Source organism: Ovis canadensis, chromosome 3 (genome assembly GCF_042477335.2).
Source record: "Ovis canadensis isolate MfBH-ARS-UI-01 breed Bighorn chromosome 3, ARS-UI_OviCan_v2, whole genome shotgun sequence".
NCBI lineage: Eukaryota > Metazoa > Chordata > Mammalia > Artiodactyla > Bovidae > Ovis > Ovis canadensis.
In genome coordinates this window covers 231,167,741-231,180,618 of record NC_091247.1, presented here as the reverse complement: position 1 = coordinate 231,180,618, position 12,878 = coordinate 231,167,741, and the positions used below count along the sequence as shown (strand labels likewise).

The 12,878-nt window shown below is 55.0% G+C and overlaps 1 protein-coding gene across 1 annotated transcript in view; it reads left to right on the top strand.

Annotated features, from left to right (window-relative positions):
- TTLL8 (tubulin tyrosine ligase like 8) overlaps positions 1 to 12,878 on the top strand; it is a 59,910-nt gene that overhangs the window by 15,651 nt on the left and 31,381 nt on the right. Inside the window, exons 8-10 of the mRNA XM_069581805.1 lie at positions 1,072 to 1,258; positions 9,641 to 9,789; positions 12,032 to 12,275. Of these exons, the coding sequence (XP_069437906.1) occupies positions 1,072 to 1,258; positions 9,641 to 9,789; positions 12,032 to 12,275 (580 nt within the window). The remainder of the gene's footprint in view (positions 1 to 1,071; positions 1,259 to 9,640; positions 9,790 to 12,031; positions 12,276 to 12,878) is intronic.

The window sequence follows — 12,878 nt, the reverse complement described above, 5'->3', positions numbered from 1 at the left end:
GTGCGTTCAAGGTTCCTCCGTGCCTTTTCATGGCCCAGGAGCTCACTTCTCTTTGGCACTGAATAACGTTCCCCAGTCTGGACGGACAGCTTCTTCCTCGAGCCATCTACTGATGCCTTGGGCATCCAAGGGCATCTTGGTTGCTTCTGAGTCTTGGCCATTGGCATTAGAGCTGCATACAGAGTTTTGTGCAGCCCTAAGTTTTCAACTCACCTGGTAAATACCAAGGAGCACGACCGCTGGATAACATGGCAAGAGTGTGTTTCTTCGTTTGGTGAGAAACTAACCGCCAAACTGCTCCAGAGTGGTTGCTGCCCCGTTTTGCGTTCCCACCTGCAACGATGCGAGCTCCTCTTGCTCCTCGTGCTCACCAGCATCTGGTGCTGTCACTGTTCTGCATCTGATGGGTGTGTAGTGAAGTGAAGTCGCTCAGTCGTGTCCGACTCTTTGCGACCCGTGGACTGTAGCCCACCAAGCTCCTCTGTCCATGGGATTTTCCAGGCAAGAATACTGGAGTGGGTTGGTGTCTAATTGTTTTAACTTGCATTCCTCTGACAACACATGGTGGTGAACGTCTTTCAATATACTTATTTATCATCTGTATGTATTCTTTGGTGAGAATTTTTTCAGCCTCCCTCCATTTTTAAGTTGGGGTATTTGTGTTTCACTGAGGACCAAGTGTGTGCTCAGAAGCAGAGGTTTTGTGGCAAGCTCATCAGAAGTGTGCTTTCTCTTCCATCAAGGGGCTGGGAGTCCAGTTGGAGGGGGAGGGGCAGAGAGGGGTGGGCACAGCGCAGTGGGAGGGCAGCTTCCAGAGGGGAAAGGTTACCTGCCCAGACCCAGATGTGGCATCCAGGGTGACTACCCAGAGGCGTGGGACCCCTCAGCATGAGGCCTTGAGGTGCAGACAGGTGGGGTGGCCTTTGCCAGTGGCACCCCTAGGGTGCCACTCCATGGGGCGGTGGCCCAGGCTCCATGGGGGCAGGCGGCAGGGGTGGGCGGTGGCCCGGGCTTTGGACTCCACGGGGGCGGGAGGAGGTCGGGGCTCTCAGTGCCTTGCTTGGGTTTCAGTTCCCGAGGGTGCAGGACCGAGGCTCATGGGCCTGTCGGGGCAGTTCGTGGATGTCGCGTGCAAGGTGTGCAAGGCCTACCTGGGACGGCTGGAGCACGAGGACATCGACCTCACCGAGGACAGAACCAGGGACCTCACGGAGGACGAGTGGGACGATCTGATCCAGCAGTACTACTCGCTCATCCAGTAAGACGCCTGTTGGCGGGCTCCGGCGCGATGTGAGGGTCGCCCAGAGGGCTCCGGGCAGACTTCCGGGCGTCTGGCGAGGTCTGGCCTCTGGGGCATCTGGGATGCTTTTCTGGGTGTTGGGGTGCGCAGGCCCCAGTAAAATGGCACCCGGGGTGCCTGTGGGCACTGCTGCCTCCAGCACCTTCCACACCCTTCATGTCCTTGGTGTCACTCACGCCTGCAGCAGCGTGGGGGCCCCTTCACGGCCAGGCTGCCCGCTGGGCTTGGGCGGTCAGGACTAGCCAGCCATTGTTAGGCCCAGGCCTCCTGACTCCACGATTTCCAATTGCCGCTCGATACCCGCGGACCTGCTGCTCAGGGGCGCGAGCTGTTTTGACGGCTGACAGGGGAGCTGCAGCAGAGGCAGGCCAGCACCCTTGGGGAGCGGCGGTCGGCCAAGAGAACAAGGCTGGAAAGCTGCCCTCGTTCTGGAAGGTCTGCCTGCGGCCCGCACGCGCCGTCCCAGGGCTATTTCTGCTGCTTTAGCCCTCCTGCCCTTCTTTTGGGTCGAGTGTTTCCTTTCTTTTCTATGGGCTATGGATGCAGTGCAGGGCATGCCGTGCGCTGATGGCATTTGTCCCGCGGGGTGAAAGTGTGCGAGGCCACGGCTCCTTCGAGTCCCAGCGCCCCCACCCGTGTGGCTGTGGAAGTGCACCTCCACGGGGTCGCGCAGACGTGACTTCTGCTCAGCTCGAGACCTGGTCATGCAGACGTGACTTCTGCTCAACATGAGACCTGGTCACGCAGACGTGACTTCTGCTCAGCTCGAGACCTGTGAGATTTACCCGCTGGTTAGTTAGCGCCGAGTCCGGTTCCATCCCCTGACCGCAGGGTGCCCGCTCCTGCCGCGGAGGGGCAGTCAGACACCAGTCACCGCCAGGCTTAGCCGATTTCCAGACTGGTTCTGCAGCTCCACGAGCCAGCGGCAGTGCGGGTGCATCACCCACCCCCCACGACGCCAACACACACCGTCACACTCTGGTCTCCCTCCTCGGTCATCTGCTGTGCTCTCACTTTGCGCTTCTCTGATGACTGTTGAACCCAGGTTCATGTGCTTATCGGCCATTTGGACCTCTTTTCTCATGACGTGCCTATTCTAATCTTTTGATCTTCAAGGAGAAAGAAGTGAGTGCTCTGTTTATAAACCTGATTTATCGCCTTTGTTGGAGATGTGTACTAAGTGTGCCGTCTCCTAGTGCGTGACTTGTCTTTTTACCTCTTAATGGTATTTTTTGATGAGGTCCAGTGTTAATTTTTCCCTATAATGGTAAGGCTTTTAGAGTCCTGGTTAACCAAACAGTGTCTACTCCACATCATGAAGATGCTCCTTTATGATTTCTTCTACATTCTGTGGTCTTCCCTGGTGGCTTAGATTGTAAAGAATCTGTCTGCAGTGCAGAAGACTCAGGTTTGATCCCTGAGTAGGGTGCATCCCCTGGAGAAGGGAATGGCTATCCACTCCATTATTCTTCCCTGGAGAATTCCATGCACAGAGGGGCCTGGCAGACTACAGTTCATGGGTTCACAGAGACTTGGGCACAACTGAGTAACTAAATCAGTTCAGTTCAGTTCAGTCTCTCAGTCATGTCCAACTCTTTGCAACCCCGTGGGCTGCAGCACACCAGGCCTCCCTGTCCACCACCAACTCCCGGAGTTTACTCAAACTCATGTCCGATGAGTCGGTGATGCCATCCAACCATCTCATCCTCTGTCATCCCCTTCTCCACCTGCACTCAATCCCTCCCAGCATCAGGGTCTTTTCCAGTGAGTCTGTTCTTCGCATCAGGTGGCCAAAGTATTGGAGCTTCTCCTTCAGCATCAGTCCTTCCAGTGAATATTCAGGACTGATTTCCTTTAGGATGGACTGGTTGGATCTCCTTGTAGTCCAAGGAACTCACAAGAGTCTTCTCCAACACCACAGTTCAAAAACATCAATTCTTCAGCCCTCAGCTTTCTTTATAGTCCAACTCTCACATCCATACATGACCAATGGAAAAACCATAGCCTTGACTAGATGGACCTTTGTTGGCAAAATAATGTCTCTGCTTTTTAATATGCTATCTAGGTTGGTCATAACTTTTCTTCCAAAGAGTAAGCGTCTTTTAATTTCATGGCTACAAGTACCATCTGCAGTGATTTTGGAGCCCCCCCAAAATAAAATCTGTCACTGTTTCCACTGTTTCCCCATCCATTTGCCATGAAGTGATGGGACCAGATGCCATGATCTTAGTTTCCTGAATGTTGAGTTTCAAGCCAACTCTTTCACTCTCCTCTTTCACTTTCATCAAGAGGCTCTTTAGTTCTTTGCTTTCTGCCATAAGGGTGGTGTCATCTGCGTATCTGAGGTTATTGATATTTCTCCCGGCAATCTTGATTCCAGCTTGTGCTTCTTCCAGCCCAGCGTTTCGCATGATGTACTCTGCATGTAAGTTAAATAAGCAGGGTGACAATATGCAGCCTTGTCCTACTCCTTTCCCGATTTGGAACCAATCTGTTGTTCCATGTCCAGTTCTAACGGTTGCTTCTTGACCTGCATACAGATTTCTCAGGAGGCAGGTGAGGTGGTCTGGTATTCCCATCACTTGAAGAATTTTCCACAGTTTATTGTGATTCACACAGTCAAAGGCTTTGGCATAGTCAACAATACATGCTTTATTGTTTTTCCTTTCACTTTTAGCTTTTTGTGATTAATCTTAATTTCTGTGTGAGGTAAGAGATAAGCATTAAGGTTCCTTTTTGTATAGAATAGACATGAATTTTGCTGGAACTGGCTTTTGGCCCTGACTAGCCCTGGTCTGTTTTGGTGACTGTCTCATGCACACTTGAATACAACGTGTATCTGTGTTGCTAGGTGGCAGGTTCTTAAAAAATATCAGTGAAGTCAGGTTAGTTATTTAAACCTAAACTCTTGCCGATTATTTTACTTGCTTGTTCTCTGAGTTACTATGAGAGCTGAGTTTAAATCTCTGATTGTATTTGAGACATCAATAGACATAAAGAGGATATTTCACAATAAGGTGATTCCATCAAAGGAATCCACACAATCTGGAGTGGAATGTAGTGAATACCGCGACAGAATATGAAAACAAATAATCGCAGAATTAAAAAGAAAATAGAAATGAAACTGATTTTTGTATGCTGACTTTATATTCTGCTACTTTGCTGAGTTTACTTATTAGCTGTTCGACTTTGGGGAAAGTTTGAGAAGAACTGGTAGAAACCCTCCTTTAGCCGTTTGGTTGGCCTCACCAGGGAAGCCGCCGTCTCTAGAGCGTCTTTTGCTGGGAGGGCTTTAGCTGCTGATTCACCCCCTGGGTGAGTACGCGTGCTTGGTCGCTCAGGCGTGTCCGACTCTGTGTGACCCCACGGACTGTAGCTCACCAGACTCCTCCGTCCATGGGATTCTCCAGGCAAGAATACTGGAGTGGGTTGCCATGGTCTTCTCCAGGGGATCCTCCTGACCCGGGGATCGAACCCACGTCTCTTGTGTCTCCTGCATTTGCAGATGGGTTATTTACCACTGGGCTTCCCTGGTGGCTCAACTGGTAAAGAATCCGCCTGCAATGCGGGAAACCTGGGTTTGATCCCTGAGTTGGGAAGATCCCCTGGAGAAGGGAAAGGCTACCCACTCCAGTATTCTGGCCTGGAGAATCCCATGGACTGTATAGGGTCCAAAAGGGTCGGACACGACTGAGTGACTGCCGCTCCCTTAGCTCACTGCTGGCGCCGCCTGGGAGGCCCTTGGCGAGGGTAGGGCCTTCGTGTTCTCTGTGTCCACATGGTTTAGCTCTGACAGGTTCGATGTTTCTCAGAATTGGTGTAATTCATCCAGGTTATCCAGTTTGTTCCTGTACAACTGTCCATAATACTCTTTTATGACCTTTTTTATTTTTGCAAAATCAGTTGCAATGTCCCCAGTGTCATTTTTGCCTTTAGCAATTTGAGTTTTCTCTGTTTTCCTCTTAGCCCTCCTAGCTAAAAGTCCATCTGATTTGTCGATCCAGCCAACTCTTGGTTTTATCACTTTCTCTATGGCTTTTCTATTTTGGTTAATTCTGCTCTAGTCTTTATTATTTTCTTCCTTCTGCTAGCTTTGAGTTTAGTTTCTTTTTTTCTTTCTAGTTTCTTAAATTGTAAAATTAGATTATTGATTTGAGATTTTACTCATTTTTTAATGTGTTAGTCGCTCAGTTGTGTCTGACTCTTTGTGACCCCATGGACTGTACCCCGCCAGGCTCCTCTGTCCATAGAAATCTCCAGGCAAGAGTGGCTTGCCATTCCCTTATCCATTTTAATGTAAACCTTATAGCTACATGTTTTCCCGTTTGTACTATTTTTGCTGCACCTCATAAGTTTTGGGCACCAAGGAAGCCCAAGACTAATCTACAGACTTGTTGTAACCCCAGTCAAAACCCATGCAGGGCTTCGCCTGCCCCGGGGGGAAAGGATAGAAGGAGCTGACAAACTGAATCTGAAATTTATTTGGAAATACCCTGGTGGCTCAGTGGTAAGGGATCTCCCTGCCAATGCAGGAGACGGAGGTTCGATCCCTGGGTCGGGAAGATTCCCGTGGAGTAAGAAGTGGCAATGCACTCCAGCATTCTTGCCTGGAAAACCCCATGGACAGAGCAGCCTGGCGGGCTACAGTCCAGGGAGTCACAGAGAGTCAGACACGACTGAGCGGCTGCACAGCAACAGCAGCAGATGATTCACAAAAAACCAAAGCCACTGCGATCAGGAGAAACAAAGCTAAGGCTTAGAAAGACCAGCTGTAAATCCACAACAAGTAAGACAGCGTGGTGTTGGGATGAGGCAGGTGAGTAGGCTGATGTAACTGGGTAGGCCCGACATAGCCCCTCACACATCTGAGCGCTTACGTTCCAAGTGTCGCTGGGTTCAGTGAGCAAGGGTCAGTCTCTCCTTTAAATGGTATCTGAGCAATTAACATCCTTATGAAAAGACAGAGTGCCTTGAATCCTGCCTCAAAATATACACAATTAATGTGAGATGTGGCATGTAAAAGTTTTGAAACTTAACAAAACATTGGAGTATATCTTCATGACGGCAAGGAAGGCAAAGATTTCTCAAGTAGTTCACTAAAAGCACTAACCGTAATTTAAAAGTTGATAAATTGTCCTTTATTGACATTAAGAACTCGGTTTATCAAAAAACACCACAAAGAGAATGAAAAGACAAGCCATAGACGTGAGGAACATATTTACAGCACAGATGTCCAACAGAGGCCCCAGAGCCAGGATACGGAGGAAATGCTCAGGCAGAGACATTGCTTTGCCAACAAAGGTCTGTCGGGTCAAGGCTGTGGTTTTCCCCATAGGCATGTGTGGCTGTGAGAGATGGACCATCAAGAAGCTTGAGCCCCGAAGAACTGATGCTTTTGAACTGTGGTGTTGGGGAAGACTCTTGAGAATCCCTTGAACTGCAAGGAGATCCAACCAGTCCATCCTAAAGGAAATCAACCCTGAATATTCATTGGAAAGACGGATGCTGAAGCTGAAGCTTCAATACTTTGGCCACCCGATGCAAAGAGCCGACTCACTGGAAAAGCCCCTGATGCTGGGAAAGACTGAGGGCAGGAGGGGAAAAGGCGACAGAGGATGAGATGGCTGGATGGCATCACTGATTCGATGGACGAGTTTGAGCAGATAGTAAAGGACAGGGAAGCCTGGCGTGCTTCAGCCCTTGGGTCACAAACAGCTGGACACGATGGAACAACGGAACAACAACAAATCCCTGTAAACCAGTGAGAAGAACAGCCCCTCTGGACACGTCACAGAAAAAGACACCAAATTGTCAGTCAGCACATGAAGAGACAGCATCGCTGGACTCGTGGTCAAGAGATGCCACTGTACACCAGCCAGAATGGCTGAAAGCTCAGCCAAGATGCGCAGTGGCTAGAGCCTTATCCACTGCGGGGTGGGGAGTGGGGAGTGGAAACCTGTGCAGCCTGTCTAGAAAAGCCTTGGGCGCGTCTTACCCCTTTAGGTGCCTACATGCCCTGTGACACAGCTCTGCTCTGCTTGGGCATTTGTCTAAAGGGAAATGAGAACGCACCTTTGGAGAAACTTCATTCCTAACCTAGAAACCACCAGTTCAGCTCAGTCACAGTCGTGTCCCACTCTCTGCAATCCCATGGACCTCAGCACGCCAGACTTCCCTGTCCATCACCAACTCCCGGAGCTGGCTCAAACTCACGTCCATCAAGTCGGTGATGCCATCCAACCATCTCATCCTCTGTCGTCCCCTTCTCCACCTGCCTTCCATCTTTCCCAGCATCAGGGTCTTTTCCAATGAGTCACTTTTTCGCATCAGATGGCCAAAGTATTGAAGTTTCAGCTTCAACATCAGTCCTTCCAATGAATATTCAGGACCGATTTCCTTTAGGGTGGACTGGTTGGATCTCCTTGCAGTCCAAGGAAGTCTCAAGAGTCTTCTCCAACACCACAGTTCGAAAGCATTAATCCTTCGGCGCTCAGCTTTCTTTATAGTCCAACTCTCACATCCATACATGACTACTGGAAAAACCATAGCTTTGACTAGATGGACCTTTGTTGGCAACGTAATGTCTCTGCTTTTTAATATGCTGTCTAGGAACCAACAGTGTAAGGGACTTGCTGCTGATGCCTGCAATACCACATGCTATTGAGCAAGGCAGCCCCTGGTATGAAGTTCAAGGCTAGGAGGCGTCCACACGGGAGGAGGCAGAAGGGTCTAGTACCCGCGGTCTCCAGGGCAACCTCTTGAGGGGCTGGAAGTGATCCCATCTGGGTCTCATTGCCTCTCCGTGGGCGCCTGTGTGAGAAAGGGCCGCCCTTGGCCCGCAGTCCCAGGAGCAGTCAGAAGGTGGCAGCAGCGGACCCCACACCCACTGCCGAGCGCGGCACCTGCCGGACTGTGGAGCAGGCTAGGGAACCCGGGGCGGTCAGCCTGCTCAGTCCTCCTTTCCTTCCACGTTGAGGCGACCACGTGAGGTCCGCCCACGTGGTGTGCGTGTCATCAGGACCAGAAGGGCAGGTGCGGGCCCTTTCTTACTGTCAGCATCTGAGGGGACAGTGCTTGTTCTTGGTGACTATGGGGTGTCTGGGCCTAGAGCTTGGCCAGGTTCCCACCATGGGCTGGACGCCCCTTTCCTCGCACTCCCTGCCCTCGGGGGGAGGTGAAAGTCTTCCTTCTGTGATGCACAAACTCCCTCCTGCCCAGGGGACCACGGCGAGAGGCTGAGGCTCAGGGTGCTCTGGGGAGAGACCGTGGGGACCCTCCCGAGGAATGACCAGCCCCGCCTTCCTTCTGAGCCCACGCCGAGTCTGCACGCGTGTCACCAGCGTCCGCTGGGCCCCTGGGCGGCTCTGCCCCTGGCCAGCAGGGTGGGCTCCGGGGGACCTGCCTCGTTGACCCAGCGTCAGGTCTGGCCTCTGCTGCTGGGTGGGAGGGCTCAGGACCACAGGGGACTCACACCTGCTCCCACCGGGTCTGGTCGTCACCCTGGGGCAGGCAGAGCGTGTGCACCGCCCAGGCAGGCCAGGGCTCCCTTTCGGTGTGTCCTGTTAGAGCCAGGGAGGCGAGGCGCCGTCTGACCTGTCACCTGCATCCCTCGCACCAGCGAGCCTCCTGCTTCGTCACCCGCGACCGTGGCTCCTCACCGTGGGGGCCTCTCTCGCACCACTGGGGACCCCGCATCACTTCCCCCTCCCAGTTGCCCTCCTCTCCCCCGTAGGGTGGCTACAGCATTGCACACACACCTGCATGTCCCAGAAAGGTCCATCCCCACGCCAGGGCCGTCACGGGGGCGCAGCAGGCGGGAGCCCAGCAGCCTTGGCTGCAGTCCATCCTCGCGGGGGGCGTGTTGTGGCGGGGGGCTGGGGGTGGGGGGGCGGGTCCATGATGCAAGCACTAACCCCACGCAGACACTATGCCGTCCGCCGGCCTCAACCCCCTGTTGAGGTGTCTTCCTGAGCCGGCCCCGTGGCTGCCGTGAGCTCGTGGCCATGAGCCAGTCTGCCCACGGGGCACTAAGCTGGGCCCTGGTCCCGCTGCCACGGGCAGCTTGGCTTCCCCATGCGGGCCTGCAGCGCCCACCCTGATGTGGGGGTCCCCAGCACAGGGACCCTGGCTTTCGGCTCCCAGCACCTTGTCTGGGCCCAGGCACAGCACCCGGGGGTGTCCCTGCAGTCTGATCCTCAAGTAGGCGGTCCCCCCCTCCCTGCAGGCCACGTTCCCAGGCGGCCCTTGGGTGGGCAGGGGCACGTTCCAAGGCTGCCTCCCACCCTTCCCTCGGGGCGGCCGCCCTCAAGACCTGACGGGCTTCTGGATTTTGCTTTGTAGCGGCGAGGCCTTCATCCCCAGTTCCAGGAATCACTTTTCCCAGTGCCAGGCTCTGCTGAACAAAATCACCTCTGTGAACCCTCAGACCGAGATCGACGGGCTTCGGAACATCTGGATCATCAAGCCTGCGGCCAAGTCCCGCGGCCGAGGTGAGTCTCAGCCAGGCGCCTGTGTGGACAGCCGGCCGAGGTGAGTCTCAGCCGGGCACCTGCGGCCAAGTCCCGCGGCCAAGGTGCATCTCAGCCAGGCGCCCGCGTGGACAGCCGGCCCGCGGTGCGTCTCAGCCAGGCGCCCGCGTGGACAGCCAGCCTGGGGGCGGGGGCTGGGTGCTGGGCTCCCTGTGGGCGCCGGAGTCACGGGTCCCGGGTAGCAGGTGTCCCAAGACCCTGCTCATCACAGCTTCTGTTCTGTTTTGCCAAGTAATTAAGATTAATTAGAACATTCCATCGCTGCTAGACTAGAGGGAGATCCCTGTGTCCAGCATCTGGGGGCCTGGTCCTTGGGTGGTCCTGAAACCCCAGGAGGTGCCCGTCCTGCGCCCCTCGTGAGCCCTGGCCCTGGTGACCCCTGTCTCCAGCTTGTCACTTCCTGTGTCACAGCTGTGACCGCGCCCTCTTCTTCATCCCTATTGGTAACGTGGGTTCTTCATTTAAAGTAGAGTTTGAAGGCGATTTTCTAATCTTACAAGCGCTCCCAAAGAACCATCTTTCAGTTGCATTTTTTTTCTGTCTTCCTGTGAGGGATTATTCCCCTGGGTGCTGACTTAAATGCTGAGCCTATTTATTCCCGAATGTCCTTCTGCAGCTTAGAAATCTTCAGGCTGTGGAGATGCCTTCACAGCACCACCTTGCCTGCGTCCTCTTGTTCAGGTCACGGGATGTCCTCTGTCTCCTAAAAAAGAGACATTACCTGATGTCTAGCTAAGTGGATATTACCTTTTGTTTGCATATTCTATTTGCCCCTCTGGTTATTTGAGGAGTTTTATCGTTGTAAATTCATAAGCAGTTACTTATGTGATTTTTAAAAATCTTTATTAGTAATAATGTGTGACATTCCTACATTCAGTCCTGAACATCTCCCATCCTGATGCCTTCTCTTTCTTGGGCTTCCGCCTGCTCTCAGCCTGCACCCCTGGGCCGGGGCAGGGCTCCCTGGCTCTGTCCTGAGCCCAGACTTTCCTCGTGCTGGCCACACTGCCCCCTCAGGGACGCTCCACAGGCTGCTCAGACCCTGCTGGTCAGAACTGAATGCAGCCTGTTCTGCCTGGTCACTGGCTGTGCCCCAGCCCCTTCCCCTACCCTGGTGCCCCCTGACCCCTGCCCCGCCCCACAGCCCTGCGCCCCACACCCTATCTCGCAGCCCGGTACCCCCATCCTGGTGTCCCCACCCCCTCCGCCCCACCCAAGTACCGCCACCCCCGACCCCTGCTCCAGTGCCCCCACCCCTGACCTCAACCCCTGACCCCACCCCGATGCCTCTGGTCCCTGACCCTACCCCTGACCCCTGACCCCACCCCTGACCCCCACCCCGATGCCCCCGCTCCCTGACCCCTGACCCTGACCCCCACCCTGTGCCCCTTCTCTTCTTGGTCCAGGACAATATCAGGGATCTGCAGCTTCATGCTGGACTCTGGTTTCAGGATGGCAAGGTTTCAACCTGCCGTCACAGAAGAGCCAGGTCTCTGTTCTGTGAGGAAAGCTCCCTCGTGTCCTTTGCCCCTGGCCTTGCAGGTGGCGTCCCCCACCCACCCCAAGAGCCAGACTGTGCCCATAGCGCGGCAGCTGCCTCAGGGTCAGTCACGTCTCCTCGCTTGTCCATCACAGGAGGCAGGGAGGATGGGGGGCAGTACTTTGCCTGGCGACGCAGTTCAGCTTCAGCGGTGTCCCAGCAAGGAAAGCAAGCGAGGGCTCGGTGTCCCAGCAAGGAAAGCGAGCGAGGGCTCGGGGCCTGTCGGCGACATTAAACGCCGCAGCCCAGGGACCCCAGCCCCCGCCCCGCCCACCGTCCCGTCTGTCCGATCACCCTGGGTGTGAGCCTCCTGGACCCTCGGAGCCCCTGGAACAGCCCAGCGCTGCCCGCTGGTTTCCCTGAGGCCACAGGCCGCCTGCCCCCGGCTCCCCGCCCCACCCCCGCGCCCCGCCCCCCATGCCCCGCTCCACCCACCCGGTCCAGGGCTCCGCCAGCTGCCGCCTCCTCACAGGGCCTCTGTCTGCAACTCTGCCCTCCCTGACCTCACGTCTTCTCTGAAGCCCCGGGCTGGCCTCGCGGCGCGTGAGCAAGGGGGCTGCCCTGGCTGCGGCCTTGACCGCGAGGGCAGGGCCCCTGCGCCGTGCCCCTGGGGGTCCACGGGCAGCACGCTGGGGCTCGGGGCTGAGCGGCGGCCTCTTGCAGACATAGTGTGCATGAACCACGTGGAGGAGATCCTGGAGCTGGTGGCTGCAGACCAGCCACCCGCCAAGGACAACAAGTGGGTGGTGCAGAAGTACATCGAGACGCCGCTGCTCATCTATGACACCAAGTTCGACATCCGGCAGTGGTTCCTGGTCACCGACTGGAACCCACTGACCATCTGGTTCTACAAGGAGAGCTATCTGCGCTTCTCAACGCAGCGCTTCTCCCTGGACAAACTGGACAGGTCGGTGGGGTCAGCTTGGCACTATTCAGGGCGGGTTCCCACCAGCACCGGAGTGCCAGGCTGGTCTCATGTGTCTGGTGGGGCACCGGGTCCTGGCTGGGGCCAGGGAGGTTCTGCAACCTCCCTCTGCAAGGGGCGGGTTCTGGCCCCCTGCCCATCAAAGCCAGGGCCCTGCATCCCCAGGGGGCATGTATGTTCTCCAGGAAATCCTAAAAGCACCGTCTGCCACGTGCTCGGGGGCACCGGCTGGCATGGAGCCACACTCCGTGGTGGCTGCCACTGCTCCTCTGCTGGGGAAGCTGAGGGGCCAACCGTACTCTTGCGCCTACCCTCGTGGGCCACGCTCCGGGTGCACACCCTGCTTCTTGTATCTGTCTTATGGGTCACAGGCGGGCCCCCAGCCAGAACCAAGTGGCAAAGGACGCGTTCAGATGAAAACGGCTGACAGGATGCATGTATTTTACAGTCTCCTATAGATGCTATTCAGCTTAAATCTTATTTAGAACAAGGCCAGGGTATAAATGAATTCGCTGAAATTTTCGGTTAGTGAATCTCTCTCTCATGGGGGCGCCAGCCCTCCCCCAGCAGCAGGAGGGAAACAGC